The sequence below is a fragment of the Lissotriton helveticus genome, chromosome 3_1 (assembly GCF_964261635.1).
Source record: "Lissotriton helveticus chromosome 3_1, aLisHel1.1, whole genome shotgun sequence".
In the NCBI taxonomy this organism is placed as follows: domain Eukaryota; kingdom Metazoa; phylum Chordata; class Amphibia; order Caudata; family Salamandridae; genus Lissotriton; species Lissotriton helveticus.
The window spans coordinates 794,568,610-794,585,107 of NC_136061.1; the positions used below are offsets into that span (position 1 = coordinate 794,568,610).

A 16,498-nucleotide genomic window follows, 5' to 3' on the forward strand; every position below is an offset into this window, starting at 1 on the left:
GTTTCATCCGCTGGCATGCAACCTGCTGAATATACTGAGTCGGCGGCAATGGCTGGGGAGCTCACAGCACTGCACTAAAGCTCTTCCTCAGCCCACAGACCTGGATGCTATCAATTAATGTAGTCATTAGGCTCTGAACGGTGAACCATGTCGCGCTCAAGCCAGCTCCTCCACCGTCATTAAGTCTCCCATCTCGTCAAAGGCTTTGTTTCTCTCAAGAGCAGCACATCTTCCTAAATGAATATGATATGAATTAATGAATAGGATGAAACAATAGTCACTGCTGAGAACGCCGCTGAGTGGCCAACAGTACGGCGGAGGCAACGGCAGAGCGCGGAAAATGCGTTTGTGATCCGGCTCTCATGTAATTAATAGGAGGGAGCACAGGTGCTCAGGAACGTTTGTTCATATATAATGTGCTGACAGCATTGAAACTGATGAAACAAGGATTTGGCTGCACAGAACAATCTAATTAGCAATGCCATTGAGAACAGCTGAGGGGATGGCTGTCACCCTCTTTTGGGGGTTTTCTAGCTGATGCTATGTCTAATCTTTAAAAAGTGTTGGCTTCCATGTGCATCTGTTACATCAGATGCGATTAAGCGGTACTTTGATGCAGAATTTAGTGCTTGGAAGAGATATAGATATTCTTTACACTATTCACTGGAAACTTATAAGGCAACTTTAAATGTAAACTTCAATAAAAGGATGCTATCATGTATGAATACGAAGGTCTATGCACATTCTGTGAGGAGGCACTTGTGCCTGGGGCCTGGTGTGCACAGGAAGTGACTTCAGATAAAGTAGTAGGTGGGTGATGGGACGCCGGAATGAAATCATATAAATTTGTGAAGAAATTCAGTGGGATCGCATATTTTATAACATATACTTGGGCATATCACTCGTGGTTTGCGCTATCAAATCTGATTTCATTTTAGCTTACAGCCAATGAGAGGTAAGAAGCCGATTGCCAGGGCAGAGCATCCCTGATAATATTCTGCACAAAAGATTGCAGGACAATGGAGAGTTGTAACCTTCTGATTTCCACTGAATACATTGTAGCCTTATGGCATTTCTTCTTAGCACTTATGTCTGACTATTGTCATAAGACCATCAACCCCATAACAAGATGCCTGGCAGTCTGATCAGCCCTACGAAAACACACCATGAAAAATGACTTTTTTGTCACTTCATCATGGGCCCACTCTTGACCCTTGTTTTGTTAATATGGTGATACTTCTGTTTTTCAATGCAAAATGACTAGTTAAGGTGTTGTTCCTTTGTGACACATTACCCGCCATTGATTAAATGACAGACTTTATTGTCACTCATAAAGACCCTGTTCAAGTCATCTATAATGGTATGTTTGCATACTACGGATTCAATTTTAAGGTTTTTGAGGGGAAAGTTAAGAGACAACCAGTCACTGTAGGGCCCCCAAATCTGAAATCAGGACACCTGACAGTGACACACAACGCTTTCAAAGCAACACTGTGGGAGAAGCTTGCGTCTTGACCAGCAGGCCTAACAATGACGGTTCATATAAAAAGTAACTGGGTAGGCACTCTCTCAGTGTACACCTAGAGATAACATGTTATATATTCTCCAGAGCATGTTTTCTCTAGACTGGGGGATTTAAAAAGTTCAGCACAAAGTAAAAATAGAGCATGTTGCCTCTCAACACAAAAGATATGAGGTAGACATTTGGGGGTATTTACTAAAACAGTTGATAGAGAGAACCTTAGAAGCATGTTATTTTGGGTGCTTGATACAACTGTTTCACCATTTCGAAGTACTCTAAATAAGACATTACTATTACACTATGGAATATTCGTCACATTTCAAATGCTATTATTGCTTGCAGCCTTGAATATAAAATACACAGGTTGTTGGGTTTGGGAAAGCTGTGAGTAGCGACGGCAGAAGTCAGGTTAACCACCAAGGTAGGCGGGAAGGCTGTAATGGCATTGTAAGAATGCACACTCATTAGCTGCCGATGTCATCAAATTTCAGAGATGCTCACTAACTCCATGCTACCTGCCAAGATGTGCTCGCATCAATCCTCATCTATCAAAAAGCAGAGTGAGGCCAGAAATGTGAGCCCTTTTTTGGCCTTCACAAGATTTTTATGAGCATACAGTTGCTCACGAAAAGCAATGCTATACGACTTCACTTTGAGATTGTAAAATTGGGATTAACTGCCACCCAGTGTGGCGTCCTTGCCTCCCAGTAAGAAGCAGTACAGTTATATTAAGTTAGCCTCCCATCAAGTACAAAGGAAGCGCACATGAGCCTATTGTTATCCTCCAGCTACACAGCTGGACGGATAACGGCAGAACGAGCAAACATCCTAATGATATGAGCTGAGGAATGGGAGGCAAGTGAGGAGGAACAGTCATGGTTACATATTCCTGCTATTAACTCCTCCAATTTGCAATTTTCCTGCAAGAAACCCACCGAGAGGGTTACCATCAAATCTTCATGCAAGGTTAATGAAGAGCTGAGGGGCGGGTTCATGCGGCTCACAATTTAAGTGCCACAGCAGTTGCTCCACCGTTGATAGTAGGAAATCCAACAGAGAAAAAACACAGAAAATAGTCTTGAGCCCTCTGATCAGAAAGCGTTTATCCTTTCCCTAGATCTTGTCAATACAGAGAAGGAATGTGGAAGTGCAATATTCGGAGAAAATGAACATGTGTATTAATTCTTCAATAGCATATCCTGGAACATACAAACATGCATACAATGGTTGCAAGCTTTGGCACTCATTTAGAGTTTGACAGGTGAGGTACTCCACTGCAAACATGTTGGAGCACCCTGTCCCCCATACTGACAGCCCACCAACTCTATTTAGATCTAGACCGACCATCATATTTCATTGTGGCAGAGCTATGGCTGGCTACGCTGGTGGAAATCGTACTTCAAGAGCCTGTAGGACTTAGCGCATTCAATCAAAGTCCAGTACGCACTTTTTAGAGCTGTATGTATCTACCTCAAAAATTCATCAGCCACTGATCCTAATACCTTCATATATTTCCCTTATGTACTGTTATTCTGTTTTTATGCCTAGCCTAATAGGTACTGATACTATGCACAGTTAAAAACAATATCTATACTTACAAGCTGTCTCCACCTCAAAAAGATGCCTTGCATCTTTTGTTTACATCCTGCCAACATGTCTGTAGTCTACACCAATATGTACAGTTACTATGCAATGCTGTGGCAATATCTATATTTACAAGCTATTTCTACCTCTAAAATGTATCAGCTACTGATCCTAATACATTCATATTGTTTCGCATACGTACTGCCATTTTGCCTGTATGTCGTCACTAATATGTAATATGTGAACCGCACAGTTACTACTTTGTTGACACTGTGAAGCGCTCTGATGCCTTCGGGTCAAAACTCTACAAATAAATAACAAATTAAAAGTGAAAGCTCTGAGATCCAATCATGAGTGAGAGATGTATGATATTTTAAAATACTAGCATCTGGCGAGGGTGTCAGATAAGCCCTAGCGGGGAGATGAAGTAAAATAATAGGACAATGTGCCAATGATAATTGAGTTTACTGCCAAGAGCCTCAGAAACATCAATTTATCCTCGGAACTAAGAGTTGCAAAATGTAACTAAGTGAACTGATTATGACACGAGAGCAGCAGCATCAGCAGCAGCAGCATTACAATTACAGAAATAAAGTCTACAAATGAAAAGTATAAGGACATTCTAGTGTAATACAAAGCTAAACTATAATTAAAGGGATACTTATCAAGGGGGTTAACTAGTTACTTTAAAACAAATACTTTATGTTTTGCTTTCACGATTTCGGTACGAAAATGTGTAGGTAGAGAATCAGACTATCCAGAACACCTTAGAAATACCTTGAGAGTTTGGTCCAGTTAGCATATCTAATAAAGAAACGACTCCAATTAATAGACTTATTTGAACTTCCTCAACCTCAGTCCTCGAAAGTCAAATATACCTTCTGGCTTCTCCAAGCTCTCCAAGCAGACATGCCAGGGCTTTGAACTTACCAGTTGCAACCCAAGTTAAGTCCACAAGTCTGATACGCTATACCCATAAAAGACAATCAGACCCATATTAGTTGTGTTGGAAATGGAAGTAAAGAGGTTTCTGTACTGTTAGACTTAGGTCATTTATGGAGAAAGGGACTGCGTCCAAGGCAGGTTTAAGAAACATTGGGCTTATCATTGGGAATATGCTTTACAGATGGCGCATTAAACGTTCGGCTATAGTTGGCAAACTATAAACAGGGCCACCGGAATTATGTGGCTAGAAAAGGCAAATTATGCAGCATAATGAGGTACATTTTGTGATAGTAATACTTCATTGTTTAGTCACTTTTAAATTTGGTAACACTGTCTGGGCATGGGTTGCACATAATAAGTATAACCGTCAAATATAGCAATAAGCAACAGAAAGGTGACCCGTTAAGTTTTGCAAAGGGCCTTCCAGAGAGCTGCAACACTTGTCACTGCATTTTTTTGTAACTTTTGAACCGTTTGAGCTAGAAACAAACATTTGTTGCTAAAAATCTTCACATTATGCGGTGGATGATAGATTATGTGTCAAATGTGCCAAATCTATAATTATACAAAATCTGCTGTGGCCGCACAATTGCATAATGCCTATAATTTGTATTGGATAATCAGTTTATTTTCAGTTTATTTGTACCTTGTGAGTCATTTTCTGTATAAAAAATACTGCCAGTACATGTGCCGAGTACATTGCAACTGCCAGGGATCTATGCAGAACTTAAAATATATTTTGTCCCCTAACATTGTCTTTAAATGCGCACTTGTTTTGAAACAACGTCAGCCATTTGCCCAGAATGATGAGTAGCTAAGCCTATCACGCAAAAAGCAAGAGCATATTTTACTCAATCATCCTACAATTTATTTCTAGATCTTTAATTTAGGTCACCATTCAAAGTATGATACGAAGCAGCATTCCGTTAAAATATGCCTCACACAGAACGTGGTAGCAAGTCTAATGAAGACAGAATCTCTGCCTGTAACAATATTAAGTTTGTTTTCTCTGGCAATAGGAGGGAGGGAGCAATCCGTCAGTAATAGGCTGAGTGAAATTACTTGTCGTGTAGAATTCCCTGCTGACAGTCATTCACTCTTCTTTGCTGTCCCAAACATCTGCTCGCTGACAAACAAATTGCACTGTCTAAGTTTGAAAGGTAACTAGCTGTTTTAATTTTGATTGGATTTACTGAATCTCTTACTGTTTCTCATATATGTGTGTGTGTATGTGTTTGTGTAAGATTCAGCAGGACTGAAAAATGCTGGATAAGGAAGGGTAGGAAGAATAAGGAGAGAGAAAATCAGCACAGAAAGTGCAAGTAGTGAAATATAAAGGAGGTAATTAAGAAAGTAAAAAGGAAACAAAGAATGAAAAATGGAAAGATGAATCACAAGTAGAAAGAATTTGCAATAGATATGTATATATATAAGGAGATTGTATACACACACAGACAAACACAAACATATTGAGAGAGAGACCAAGAATAACAAGATGAGAATAAAAGAAAAACTGAGAAAAGAAGAAGGAAAGAAAGAAAGGAAGAAAAGTAAATAAGAGAGAATAGTGACCAAGAAAGAATAACAAGATGAAACAGGGACCTAGAAAAGTAAAACAAATGAATATGTGTAAAACACAGGAGGAACAAATAAAAATAAATAAGAAAGAGTAAAAGAAAGAAGAGAGAAAAAGAAAGCAAATGCAAGGCAGAAGGAAAAGAAAAGTAATAAAGTAAAACTGGAAACGCAAATAAAGTAAAATTGGAAACGCAAGAAAGGCACATAAGCTAGGACTGAAGTGGACAGAAACCAGAGATCTGCATGGAGGAAAGTAAAATGGACGGGAAGAAAAGAGGCAACACAGACGAAAACACGAATCCAGTGGATTGCATTTCAAAATTACAATCACTAAGTCCCAGAATCTAATGTCAGATAAAACTGCTAAAGTGTGTCTAACAAACATTAAGACTGGCAGCTCTGTCTATCACTGGCTGGGTGAGTGAACACATTACCGGGACAGCATTGTGGAAATTAATTTTGTCCAATAAAAGCAATTTTTTAAGGCTCATATATTTCACAATCTAAACATGTGTCACTGTTTGATAAACAAAATAAATGGATTAAAATAATACATTACCAATGTGCTGACACTTGGAGATATTTTAATTAGAAATACTTAAGCCGTGTGATACTTAAGTGCTGTGTTTGCCGAGGAGATGCATGCAGGAAGGAATAAAGCAGACAGCAGGTACATCACTTAGCAAAATGGGCTCCCGGAAAAGGTTCATACGGCCCTTGGTCACGGCCACAGCAATCAAGCTACATTGAATCCAATAAAAATTGGATGTTGATGATCCTGATCTGAAAGTAGCCAAACAGTGCTAGCAGGGACCATCGCGCAAACATATTTTGCAAGGAATCAAGTCAACTAGAGATTGATCTCAGGGAGTAATATTTCTTCATAAATGGCCGCATGTAATCCCTGGCTATTTAAAGTCCCTATTTACATGAATGCCGCGTTGCTTTGGCCCTTTCCCTGCATATTTTTCTTGACTTACTTAAGGGTCTCGCATGAAAATAGCCTCTGAAAGCAAATGTCAGCTCCGTCCTGAAATGAATATATGTGAGAGAACTTAAATAAAGAGAAATGTAATATGATGTTTACTGTATCTCCTGCCCCCTGTTCTCTGAAGGTCGTACACGCGGTGACCTTCGAGTTACAGTTTTCTGATTGTTCCCAGGGTGGAAGGGATTATTAAAAACGAGTGGCTCCGCCCCCCCCCCACTCCCACCCCCAACATTCAGATACATGCCTATGTAGGCCTCCATCTGCTGGACTGTTTAACTAAAAATAGCCCGCTCTGGCCTTCACTCGGCTACTATGGGGTCCCAGAGCAGACGGGGCATTGCTTCAGCCCGGCACCGGATCTGCCCCGACCGCAGGAACAAAGGGTCCATGCTTTATTTACAAAAATAGAAAAGAAGGCAGGAGGAAAGGATCGTTCCTTTGGGCTCGTCGTCTCCATTCTAGTTTTTTTTTAAAAAGGATAACAAAGCTCGCGCGCGGCTCTCGGATCCCAGCTGCAGACATTGTTAGGGCTTGCCAAGCGTCATTGTGCTGCAAGCGATAAACTGCGAAGGACGCCTTGCTCAAGCGATATTGCAGCGGTGCAAAAGTCACAAGACACATTTCTTTTCAAGATTTCATTTTGTTTGGGAACATCTCAGGCTATCACAAGTTCGAAGTTTAATTGCTGCATTGTGGATGTTGACACCGTTCCAAAATGTATTTGTTTCAGATACAATTCCACATGGGCTAGTCGTGTGCAAAGTGAACACACAGCAAGGCCGGCCTGGGGTTTCTTGTGGGTTATAGCGCCTATTCAGTGGACAGGACCCATTGGGCACGTGACGCCATTTGAGGCACAACAGTTATGTCACTATGGGGGCTAACACCATATGGTATTAAACCCTGGTTCTCCAACTAAAAAGCATTATTCTTCATACATTCAAACCCTGATTTGAAAAGGTAAAATATGTTCAGCATTTGGGTTATCGAGTATTTTTACCACTCTGCCAAATTTAAATGCTTACGGCTGTTGCCATGAGACCACATACCAAACAGTGCCGATGATTACTGGCAGCTGGATGTTGCTGGACAAAGGTACCACTTTTTCTAGGTCCATATGTTACTGGTTCCAGCAATCCTGTTCTATTCGTAGAATCTGTTATTTTCGTAGAATTCTGGGACTTGCAGTCTTATTTAACCCAGTATAAAAGGGCTATACGTTTCAGAATTCTTCTTTTTAAAGAGCTGGACTAGTTAGTTGCTCGTGGAACTTGGAAACTTGACACATATTAGTAAATGCATGGTAAAAGGCAGCAGTAGTCGTGACATGGAGACAATACATCGCTGAAATGGTGTTACGACCACGGGCCAGTACCAGCGTATTGAATGGCAAGTTATCAATTAAGCGTTTAGTGCATTCAGTGAGTTCTGTGCAATGTTGAACAGGAAGAATAGACTTGTACACGAGAGAGCAACCAGCTCAAAGATTTCTCTGTGATAATTTGTGATTTACTCCTGATGTTAGGGTAGCTTTTTCCTGAATTTCAGGAGTAAGCCACGCTTACTCATTAAAACCAAAAACAGTTTTTTGCAAATCAGGCCCTAAGATGACGATATCTTTTACTTTGTCACAAGCCACCATAGTATTTGCTTTACCATCCTCTCCAACTTCTCTCTTTTCAAAGTAAGACTCTTCCTTCCTCCCCCATCACTACTCTACACTTTAGGAGGCACCTGATTTGTATGTCACAGGTAACCAAAAACTCAGTAAGTACATGTAAAAAATTAAGAGAGAGCACAATCCTGTATGTCTTGCTCTTCAGATGAAAACATATAACTCAATTGGAACTGCTAAACTGTGTAAAGAGGAGAATCATACAAGGAAATAACCACTTATATTTGTAACTTCCAATTAAGTCTTGAGTAGAAATGAGACTTCTGGTTGATGGGGAGATGTGAGGGGACCCCTTTCAACGCCTAGACTCACGTACCCTTCTAATTTGGGACCACAAAAACAGTTTGATGGATGGGGGATCCTGTAAGGATGCTGTGAGTATAAGTCTTCCAGTTGTGTAACGCACAATGTTGGGGGTCTCCTGCAAATGTGGTGCAGGCCTATATATCACATATATTAATTGGACCTTGGCGGAATGGGAGCCCCCAGAAGTACTGGGGACCCATGCACTGTAGGGGCTGCAAGGGCCTGTCTTATTAAAGTAAGCTCAGGCGACTGTTATGTTGAGTTTTGTTGTGCTTCCTGCTGGGGCAGCCTGCCCTTCTTGTTAGTGACAGCGCCGGGACACCCCTTGGCTGGGACAGCTGAGCTATATATAACCATATAACATAACATAACATATCCACATGCACGTGAGATAAGCCTGCTTTAACTGTGCACCAGGGATAACAACCACTGTGTTCTACTGGCCATGAGAGTCATTTCCAGATCGAGAAAATATTAAACAGGGAAGGTGTCCATCCATAGATACAGAGGTCAGACAACAATGAACCAGTTATTCCATAGAGGGAGATCAACGGACATCAGCTAATAATGGCTTAGTGAGTAGGACATAATATTTGAAGAATCACAGGGTCTCAAACTTCGAATCAATCTGGCGTCATTAGAATTCAGATGCTGCACACTCAGACTCTCTATGGTATATACATTGAGTTATTTGGATTATTAGTTAAAATTTAGCATGCACCTAACTTTACGACCTGCCCTATTCCACTCTAATTTAGACTTTGTACCTGAATTATCCTGGGTGCAACTGCAGCCCACCTTTATTGGTTATGTTTCAATGTATTTCTTATGTGTCTGGAAGGGGTGACGTCATTAAAAATAGGCAATGGGTCCTCGACTAACAATTTCTATCTGCACCCTTCTAACATTATGTACAAGAAAAGTAGCGGATCACGTAATTTTAGTTAAGACAATGGCATGTTTGAAGAAAGATGTCTCTACATTAGAAGTCTGCATACTAAAGTCCTCCTTTTTGTGAGACAATCATGCATAGCTGCCTTTAAAGCAGTGGCATGCAGGGCAATGAACATGGCTAAACCAAAACAATCTCCCTGAGCTATTATTAAGCCTGACATCTATTGTAGCCTACACTTCATCGATCAGTGAGGCGGTGGACATGGACAAATCATTCTGATGTGCCGGCAGGTGATAGTTTCTATTTAGTAGCTGTTATCTATCTCCGAGGAAAAACTTCAAGGTGTTGAAGATTGCAATGTGGCACATACAAACATGTAAGAAAAATATAAAACAAATGGTAGGACCACAATGCTCAAATTATGGCAACAAATTGCAGAAAATAAACATATCTTTGAGAGCCAACTGGGCCATCAAGGTTTCAAGTAGTCTTGACTGGAGCATATTTCAAAACTGTTTCTCCTGTTTGACCCTCAGGCACAGCTTGATTCACCGGAAATCTGGCACATACTGTGGGGCAATTGTTTCACTCAAAGGAAGCCTATTTCTCACATGCGATCAAATAGTGAAACCATAAGTTTCAAGTACCCATACTACAAGACCTAATGCTATTTGCACTTGCACTGCTGCATCACACCCAAAACATGAAATTCAACCAGATATGGACACTGAACGCGTCAACTAATCTCTGAAAAGCCTGATGTTATCTGCAGTGGTCTCCGCCTTTACTAGGGATTGAAAACCCAAGCATCAACTAACTTTAATTAGGAGCCCTCATCTTGTTTGCATATTCCTTGGGCCAATTAATTGCAGCTAAAAGAATTCTCAAATTGGAAATAGCAAGCTTCAATTCAACTTGACTATGAGGCGTGATATTCTCAAACTGATTGTCAAATTCTGGAACCTACTAGGAAGCAACTTAGTCTATCACCCAAATCTAACAGCGCCCCAACGCCAGGAGTGTGTCTTTACTGCAATAGTTGTCAGTGCACAAGCCCAGAGAAGGTAGATAATTATCCATAAATAGAGTCAAGACTAAGAGGGGAATTCACGGGTTACCATCTCCATCTGGAGCAGTGCTTGAAATGGAAGAACAGAAGTGCAGGTACTCTGTACCAGAGTACCTGCTTGTTTCTAGGAAGTGCCGGTGCTCGCCAATTAAAAGTATCACCTCTCTCTTGAGAAGTGCCGGTACTCTCCCTCTCAAAATACTGGCCCATTTAAAGCACTGCCCGGCAGTAAAACTAAGTTAGGGCAAGTTAAAAACATGATTGGACCTAAAAACAAGACTTCACATTGTCTATGGATTACAAAAGGAACTGTGCATAGGGGCCACTAATGGTATGCACCGACCTGCGCACTTATGCATAAATTAATGCCAGGCCTCTTGCTATAACCTAGCACTTTTATTTGGTCGCTGCCTTTGCTATGAAAGAGGTAGAGCTCATCTTTGGCTGCATATCTGCCATGTTGCCTTTGGATGGGTTCACAAGGTGTTAATCCTTCTGCGAGTCACTTAAAACATTTCTTAAGACCGAGGCATTATTTAACACACATCTGCTGAGAAGCTTCCTACTGCAGAGCTGGCTCAGGGCCCACATACTTTTGTTCTCGCGCATACCTGGAGCTGTAAAGGGCTGAGTCCAGAAGCGGCAGCAGCTGCCATTGTTGATGGAATGAACTGCACGGGGTAGTTATCACCTGTCGAAGAGAACAATGTGATACAGGTTTAGACAATGAGCTGAGAATAGCAGCCGACAAGTGAAAACACAGTCCTCCCCTCTCCCGCGCTCCGCAACACCGCTCTAAGCCCAAACATCTGCAAAAACAAAAGGCTGAGCTGGGCACAGACTTGCAGCACTACCTGGGAGCTTTGTGCGAACAGATAGCTGATGGGCAAACTGGCAAGCAAGGAATGCAGTGTTTTTATGATTTTATTTAAAATTTGAAAGGCACGTTTCAGAAATGTTGACTTTGTAACCATTGAAGCATTACCCTTTTTTGCAAGACATGAGGAGAAACACATTTCTTATGAAACTAGCCTGAAAAACTCTCAGAAGAAACAAGAACCAACTCTTCTTCCAAAGGAAAGAAGTTACAAGAGAGCAGTGGGCCCGCTTCACAAGCGTAGTGTGACACATTTCCAATCAGCAAGCAGCTCACCACTGATGTCCAATTGGAGTTTCCGGCCACACAGTTCCCTATCCACACATGGGACCTGCATGCATCGAGAGGAAGGAGCCGGTAGCATGAGTGCTTAGCGGCCTAGTCCAACATGCATAATGACCAGGGAAGATCTACTAACCTATGTGCAGACAATGGTGCAGCCCAATGCAAGTTTGTACTGAACTAGTGGACTTTTAGAATAACTTCTAACCTACTATTCTAACTAGTTGCTACCTTTGGGACGTATTACGCTACATGTGCGCGCACAAAAAAGATTGCGAAATCTACCATGAAATGGCGGCCATCCGCCTCCCCCTACTTTGGATGCCATGAGAAAGGTCAGTCAGCAAGCAGGACATGCACAGGCCCACAGACAAGCAGTTATCTGCTAAGGGAGCACAGCTCCCTGGATAGTATTTGGAAGACATTCCCCTTGAACTGTAACTGACCTTTTCCTCTAGCCTTAACAAAGTGACAGAAATAAAGCTATGTGCAGAAATGCTTACACCATTCCTGGATATTGATATGTGCTGGTCTTTATTTGCACCTTCCCATGAACCAATCATGTGGTTACGACACCGCAGATGCAGGCTACTCTCTATGTGAATGAAGTATGTACCTGCCTTTGTGCCCAACACACACCTGAGCATGCCACTGATTCTGATTTTACATAAGTGGCATTGTTTGTGCACGTCTGCTTTTTAAATTTAGGCCTTGTAAAAATGCCCTTTATATTCTAATAAGGACATCTGTAGAAGGAAACAATTGTGTAAATCTGGGCCCAAAATGTGTAACAAAATCATGTGTAAAGTTTAGTGTTGGCTTTTGACAGCTGAGGCAAAATATGCTTCTGGTCCCACTTCAGTGTGCTCTATAGAGGTATCAATTTTACCCAAAATAACTGTCCCAAATGAATCAAAATGCTGGCGTTAGAAATGTTAGTAGGGAGACCAAAAACGAACTGGTTGAGGACTACTAGCATGTCCTCGCCAGCTGACAATATGGCTTAAAGTGGTAATACTTGCTACTGATGGCAGTGATTTGCTGGCCATGAGGTTGCATCCACGGTAGTCTAAATAGCTCTCCATCCGCCGGTGTTTGATAAAGTGAGTCTACCTAAAATGGGTAATATTACTACATCTCATTTACATTACCGAGAAATTGAAAAAGTGCATTTCGAAGAGCTATTAAAACGTAATTATTACTGGTGGCGGCAACAAGGCAGAGCAATACAGGGAAGCTCACTTTTCTACTGCCTGTGTTGAGTCGCTTCTTTGGAAGCATTGCTGGGCTCAGCTGACGGGTCCCTACTTTTGACATACTAACTTTTGACAGGCGATTGAGGACCTCGTAGACCTGTAAATTGATTTTTAATCTGGAATTCCATGAAGTTCGTCCTTCTATACTTTTGTGTAGAAAAGCTCAGGCGAAGTCAACATTTTTAGGAAGGTGTTACACACTACCATCACAAGAGCCTCCTTTGAGCACTGTTGATTAGGATATTAAGTAAATCATGTACAGATTAACCGGTCAATTAGCCCTTGATCATTTAATTAGACTTGTTAAGTCTCGTCTCTTTGTTTCTACTGGTGGTGACCATGGCTGCTTACAAAGACCAAGAAAATGCCATTCTTTGCCACGTAGCGCTCTAAAGACAGCGCTGATGGCCACCACTACTGGTGCTTGGATGCTGGGAGGGCCAGTGACGTAACAAAACTTGGAGGGGCCCCCTTCTAGCATCAGTAAGTAGCTGTCAGGCCAGGGTATAGTACTGAGGGGGACACCTGCAGATCGGAGCCTCTGCAGTGCGGTGCTGCGGGGGCCTATGTTACTCCACTGTGGAGGGCACACCCACAATGTATGTTCTGCTACCGTCATTTTTTATAGCACGCTTCTACCAGTAATGCCCTTCCCCATCCCATTGGTGGCAGGCCACACTTGCAATGCCGTGCCCCGTCAGTGGCGGACCGTGGACTGCACAAACGAGTGAAGAGCGCGTGGCTGATGGGTAGACTAGAGAGGAGGAGTATGATGTTGCAAGTGAGACATCTTAGGAACCAAGCTCATCCCTGGCTTACAAGAACATTAACACGCTTAATCATATCAAAGAGGAGAAGAAGGCTGGCACCGAAAAAGCTCAACAGTAGGACGTGGAAGATAAAAACCAATCCCTTGACGGATACATTACACAATAACAGTGATTTAATGCTGTATCACTTTGGCTTCCTATTTAAGTCAGCGTGATGTGCTTTCTGCAGGCTACACTTTAATAGGCTGCACCTCAGCCCCATTTTGACATTTCTAATAATCAAGCTGTTTTGCATGAACTTTCTCACATTCCCCACGAAGGAGAGCTGTGACGAGGATCATGTACAATGCACGAAGGAGGGGGCTTCAAGGGGGGACTAAGGAATCCAGACTTTGTCTAAGGATCAAAAGCTTTCTCTTCTTTCTGATTTATATCCTTTTTTTAGAGCGATGACAATAACAAGCTGCATTAACATAATTAGCCGGTTTGCCTGCCTTAGCGTGTAACACTAAGCAGGGTTTGGGTACATTATGCAATGTATTCAAATTTTAGACATGAAAATGATTAGCAGCAGCAGCAAAACGTTTATGTTGTTTTTACGAAGAGCAGATCATGTTGCAGATGACATACTGGCTGTGTTCGCATGAAGAAGCTTTCACAAGTGAAACATAATAAACGGAGCTTTTATATTTTAATAGCATCCACATAAAAATAAATGGGACCGCTGATGCTATGGAATATTTAGAAAAAAACGCATTTAGTACGAGGCTGAACATATCTAAAAGTCATAAAATACAGACTTGTTGTTCGTGATGCATTTCCAGCATTAAAGGCAAGCCTAGAAAGTCGACCTGTGAGTCTTTTAGGATCGTTGTGAGTGTTTCTATGTGTTTGGAGTGTTTGCATGGCATGATCCATGCATCAGTCAGGAACGGCAGTAGGATTATAGGTGGCACAGGTGCCCCAGCCAAATTTAACACTCCACCCTCTGAAGCAAAATGCCCTATTTGCTGCTTACAGATGCAATACACTGCTCTCTGCTGCCCTCTGTAGGTGGTGGCATAAGGCAGATGTCTTACCATACATTTTGGGTACACTGGCCCTGCAACCAGCACTGCTTGCTTCATATTGTTCTGATCCAAGATGGGGGTCAGATGGTGAGAAAATCATGAAAAAACAGAAAAAAGAGACATAGTTTAGATGTTTCAAAGTGTACTTTTAGCTTAGAAGGCATTGTAGCCCATAAAACTCAAGAATGGCTGACAAGAATATATCATACGGATTGCTGTCAGAGTTGTTCAGTGGGATTGGCAGTGGCACTAACAGAAACGGAACTGTGATTTTGGTAACTGGGTCATGAGATCTGAGAACCACATTTGGTTAGTCCACAAAAGTCATAATCAAAAGCACATTGGATTCTGTGTGGCTTGATTACAAGCAGGTGAGAAGAATAAATGTTTAAGTACTCTTTTCAAGCTTGAACCCAAACAGTACACTCGCAGGCCCTCTTTACAAGTTGTGGTAGTTCATCCAGTGCTAAAAATCCAGGTGAAACGCTGTATCTCACAACTCTACTTCTCTACGGGCCTGAAATTATCAGCGTTGCCAAATGCGGCCTAGTTATTCCATGCGCAGAGGCACAGGTTGTGTCCATAGCGCTGCAGGGGCAGAGGCTTTTGGCAGTATCACAGCCCAGCCTCCACCGACCCCTGAAGAAGTATTGGAGGAGTAGACAATGCACCCCACTGACAGGCACAAACCCACAAACCTACCCCACACCACTGCCCTCACACCTCACTTCCAACCCCCCTCCTTCCTTCACCCCCCACCGCCACCGGCCTCCCACTGACACTTTCAGCTTGCTCAGAGCAGATGGAAAATGTTGCCAATGTATCCCTTGGTATTGGGGAAAGCTGCCTGGAAACAGAACCAACATTACTTGGTTTGGGCAGTTATCCCCCATTCAGCGGGAAAACAACTCATAATTGCTGGAATTTGGTGTGGGGACACTGGCTATCATCGGAGTTTCTGATCCCCCAGTATCCTCCCACCATATCCTGCGGTACTTGTAAGGAGGGTCTATGTGTCTGCATTTTTATATTTATTTTAAGTTATATACTTGGTGTTCCAGTTATACACATAAAAGTTGTTTCAGACTCAATCTAAACTAAACAGCAAGAGAAGGATTCAGGAAATGCAAAGTGTTGACTTGTAATTTTTGCATGTTAGTGATAGTTTTGAATCTGAATGTGACGGGTTTTCCCATTAAATCCTTTCAAAGTAATTCTCTTATTTATTGCTCAGAAGTATGCCACAATGTATGAAGGCACAACTAATTTGAAGCCTCTTCAGTGCCCAAAGCAACATACATTATGGTTTCCATTTTGTACTACTGATCTTGCCACAGTTTCTTAGAAGTCTAGCAGTTAGTCCATTTGCTGGCAGTGTCACCCACAGCAGGGTATCCCAGGCCTCATTAAGTTTTTACTGTCCCTCCTCATCTTCCACAGGAGTGTACATTGGCCTAGCTGGGCAAGGGCACACTCGCACTGGCAGCCCCAAAGAGGCATCTCCTGGTAAATACAGAACCTCAGTTTCTGGTGCCACCTACTTTTGGGCTTATGGATGTGCCAAACGTACACACTCACTCCTCTCCAGAGCCTGAAACTTGGCACTTTGCCAGCACCTTAAAAAAAACGTGTTCACATAATGGAAAAGTGGGAGCATTTATTGTGTCCTTCTTCTTAA

The 16,498-nt window shown here is 42.0% G+C and overlaps 1 protein-coding gene across 4 annotated transcripts in view; it reads right to left on the minus strand.

Annotated features, from left to right (window-relative positions):
- Nucleotides 1–16,498, minus strand: part of SOX6 (SRY-box transcription factor 6) — a 789,572-nt gene that overhangs the window by 168,442 nt on the left and 604,632 nt on the right. For all 4 annotated transcript variants that reach the window (XM_078681028.1, XM_078681029.1, XM_078681026.1 and 1 more), the window contains 2 exons: nt 14,830–14,883; nt 11,177–11,256 (listed from right to left, as the gene is read on the minus strand). In XM_078681028.1, the coding sequence (XP_078537154.1) occupies nt 11,177–11,256; nt 14,830–14,883 (134 nt within the window). The remainder of the gene's footprint in view (nt 1–11,176; nt 11,257–14,829; nt 14,884–16,498) is intronic.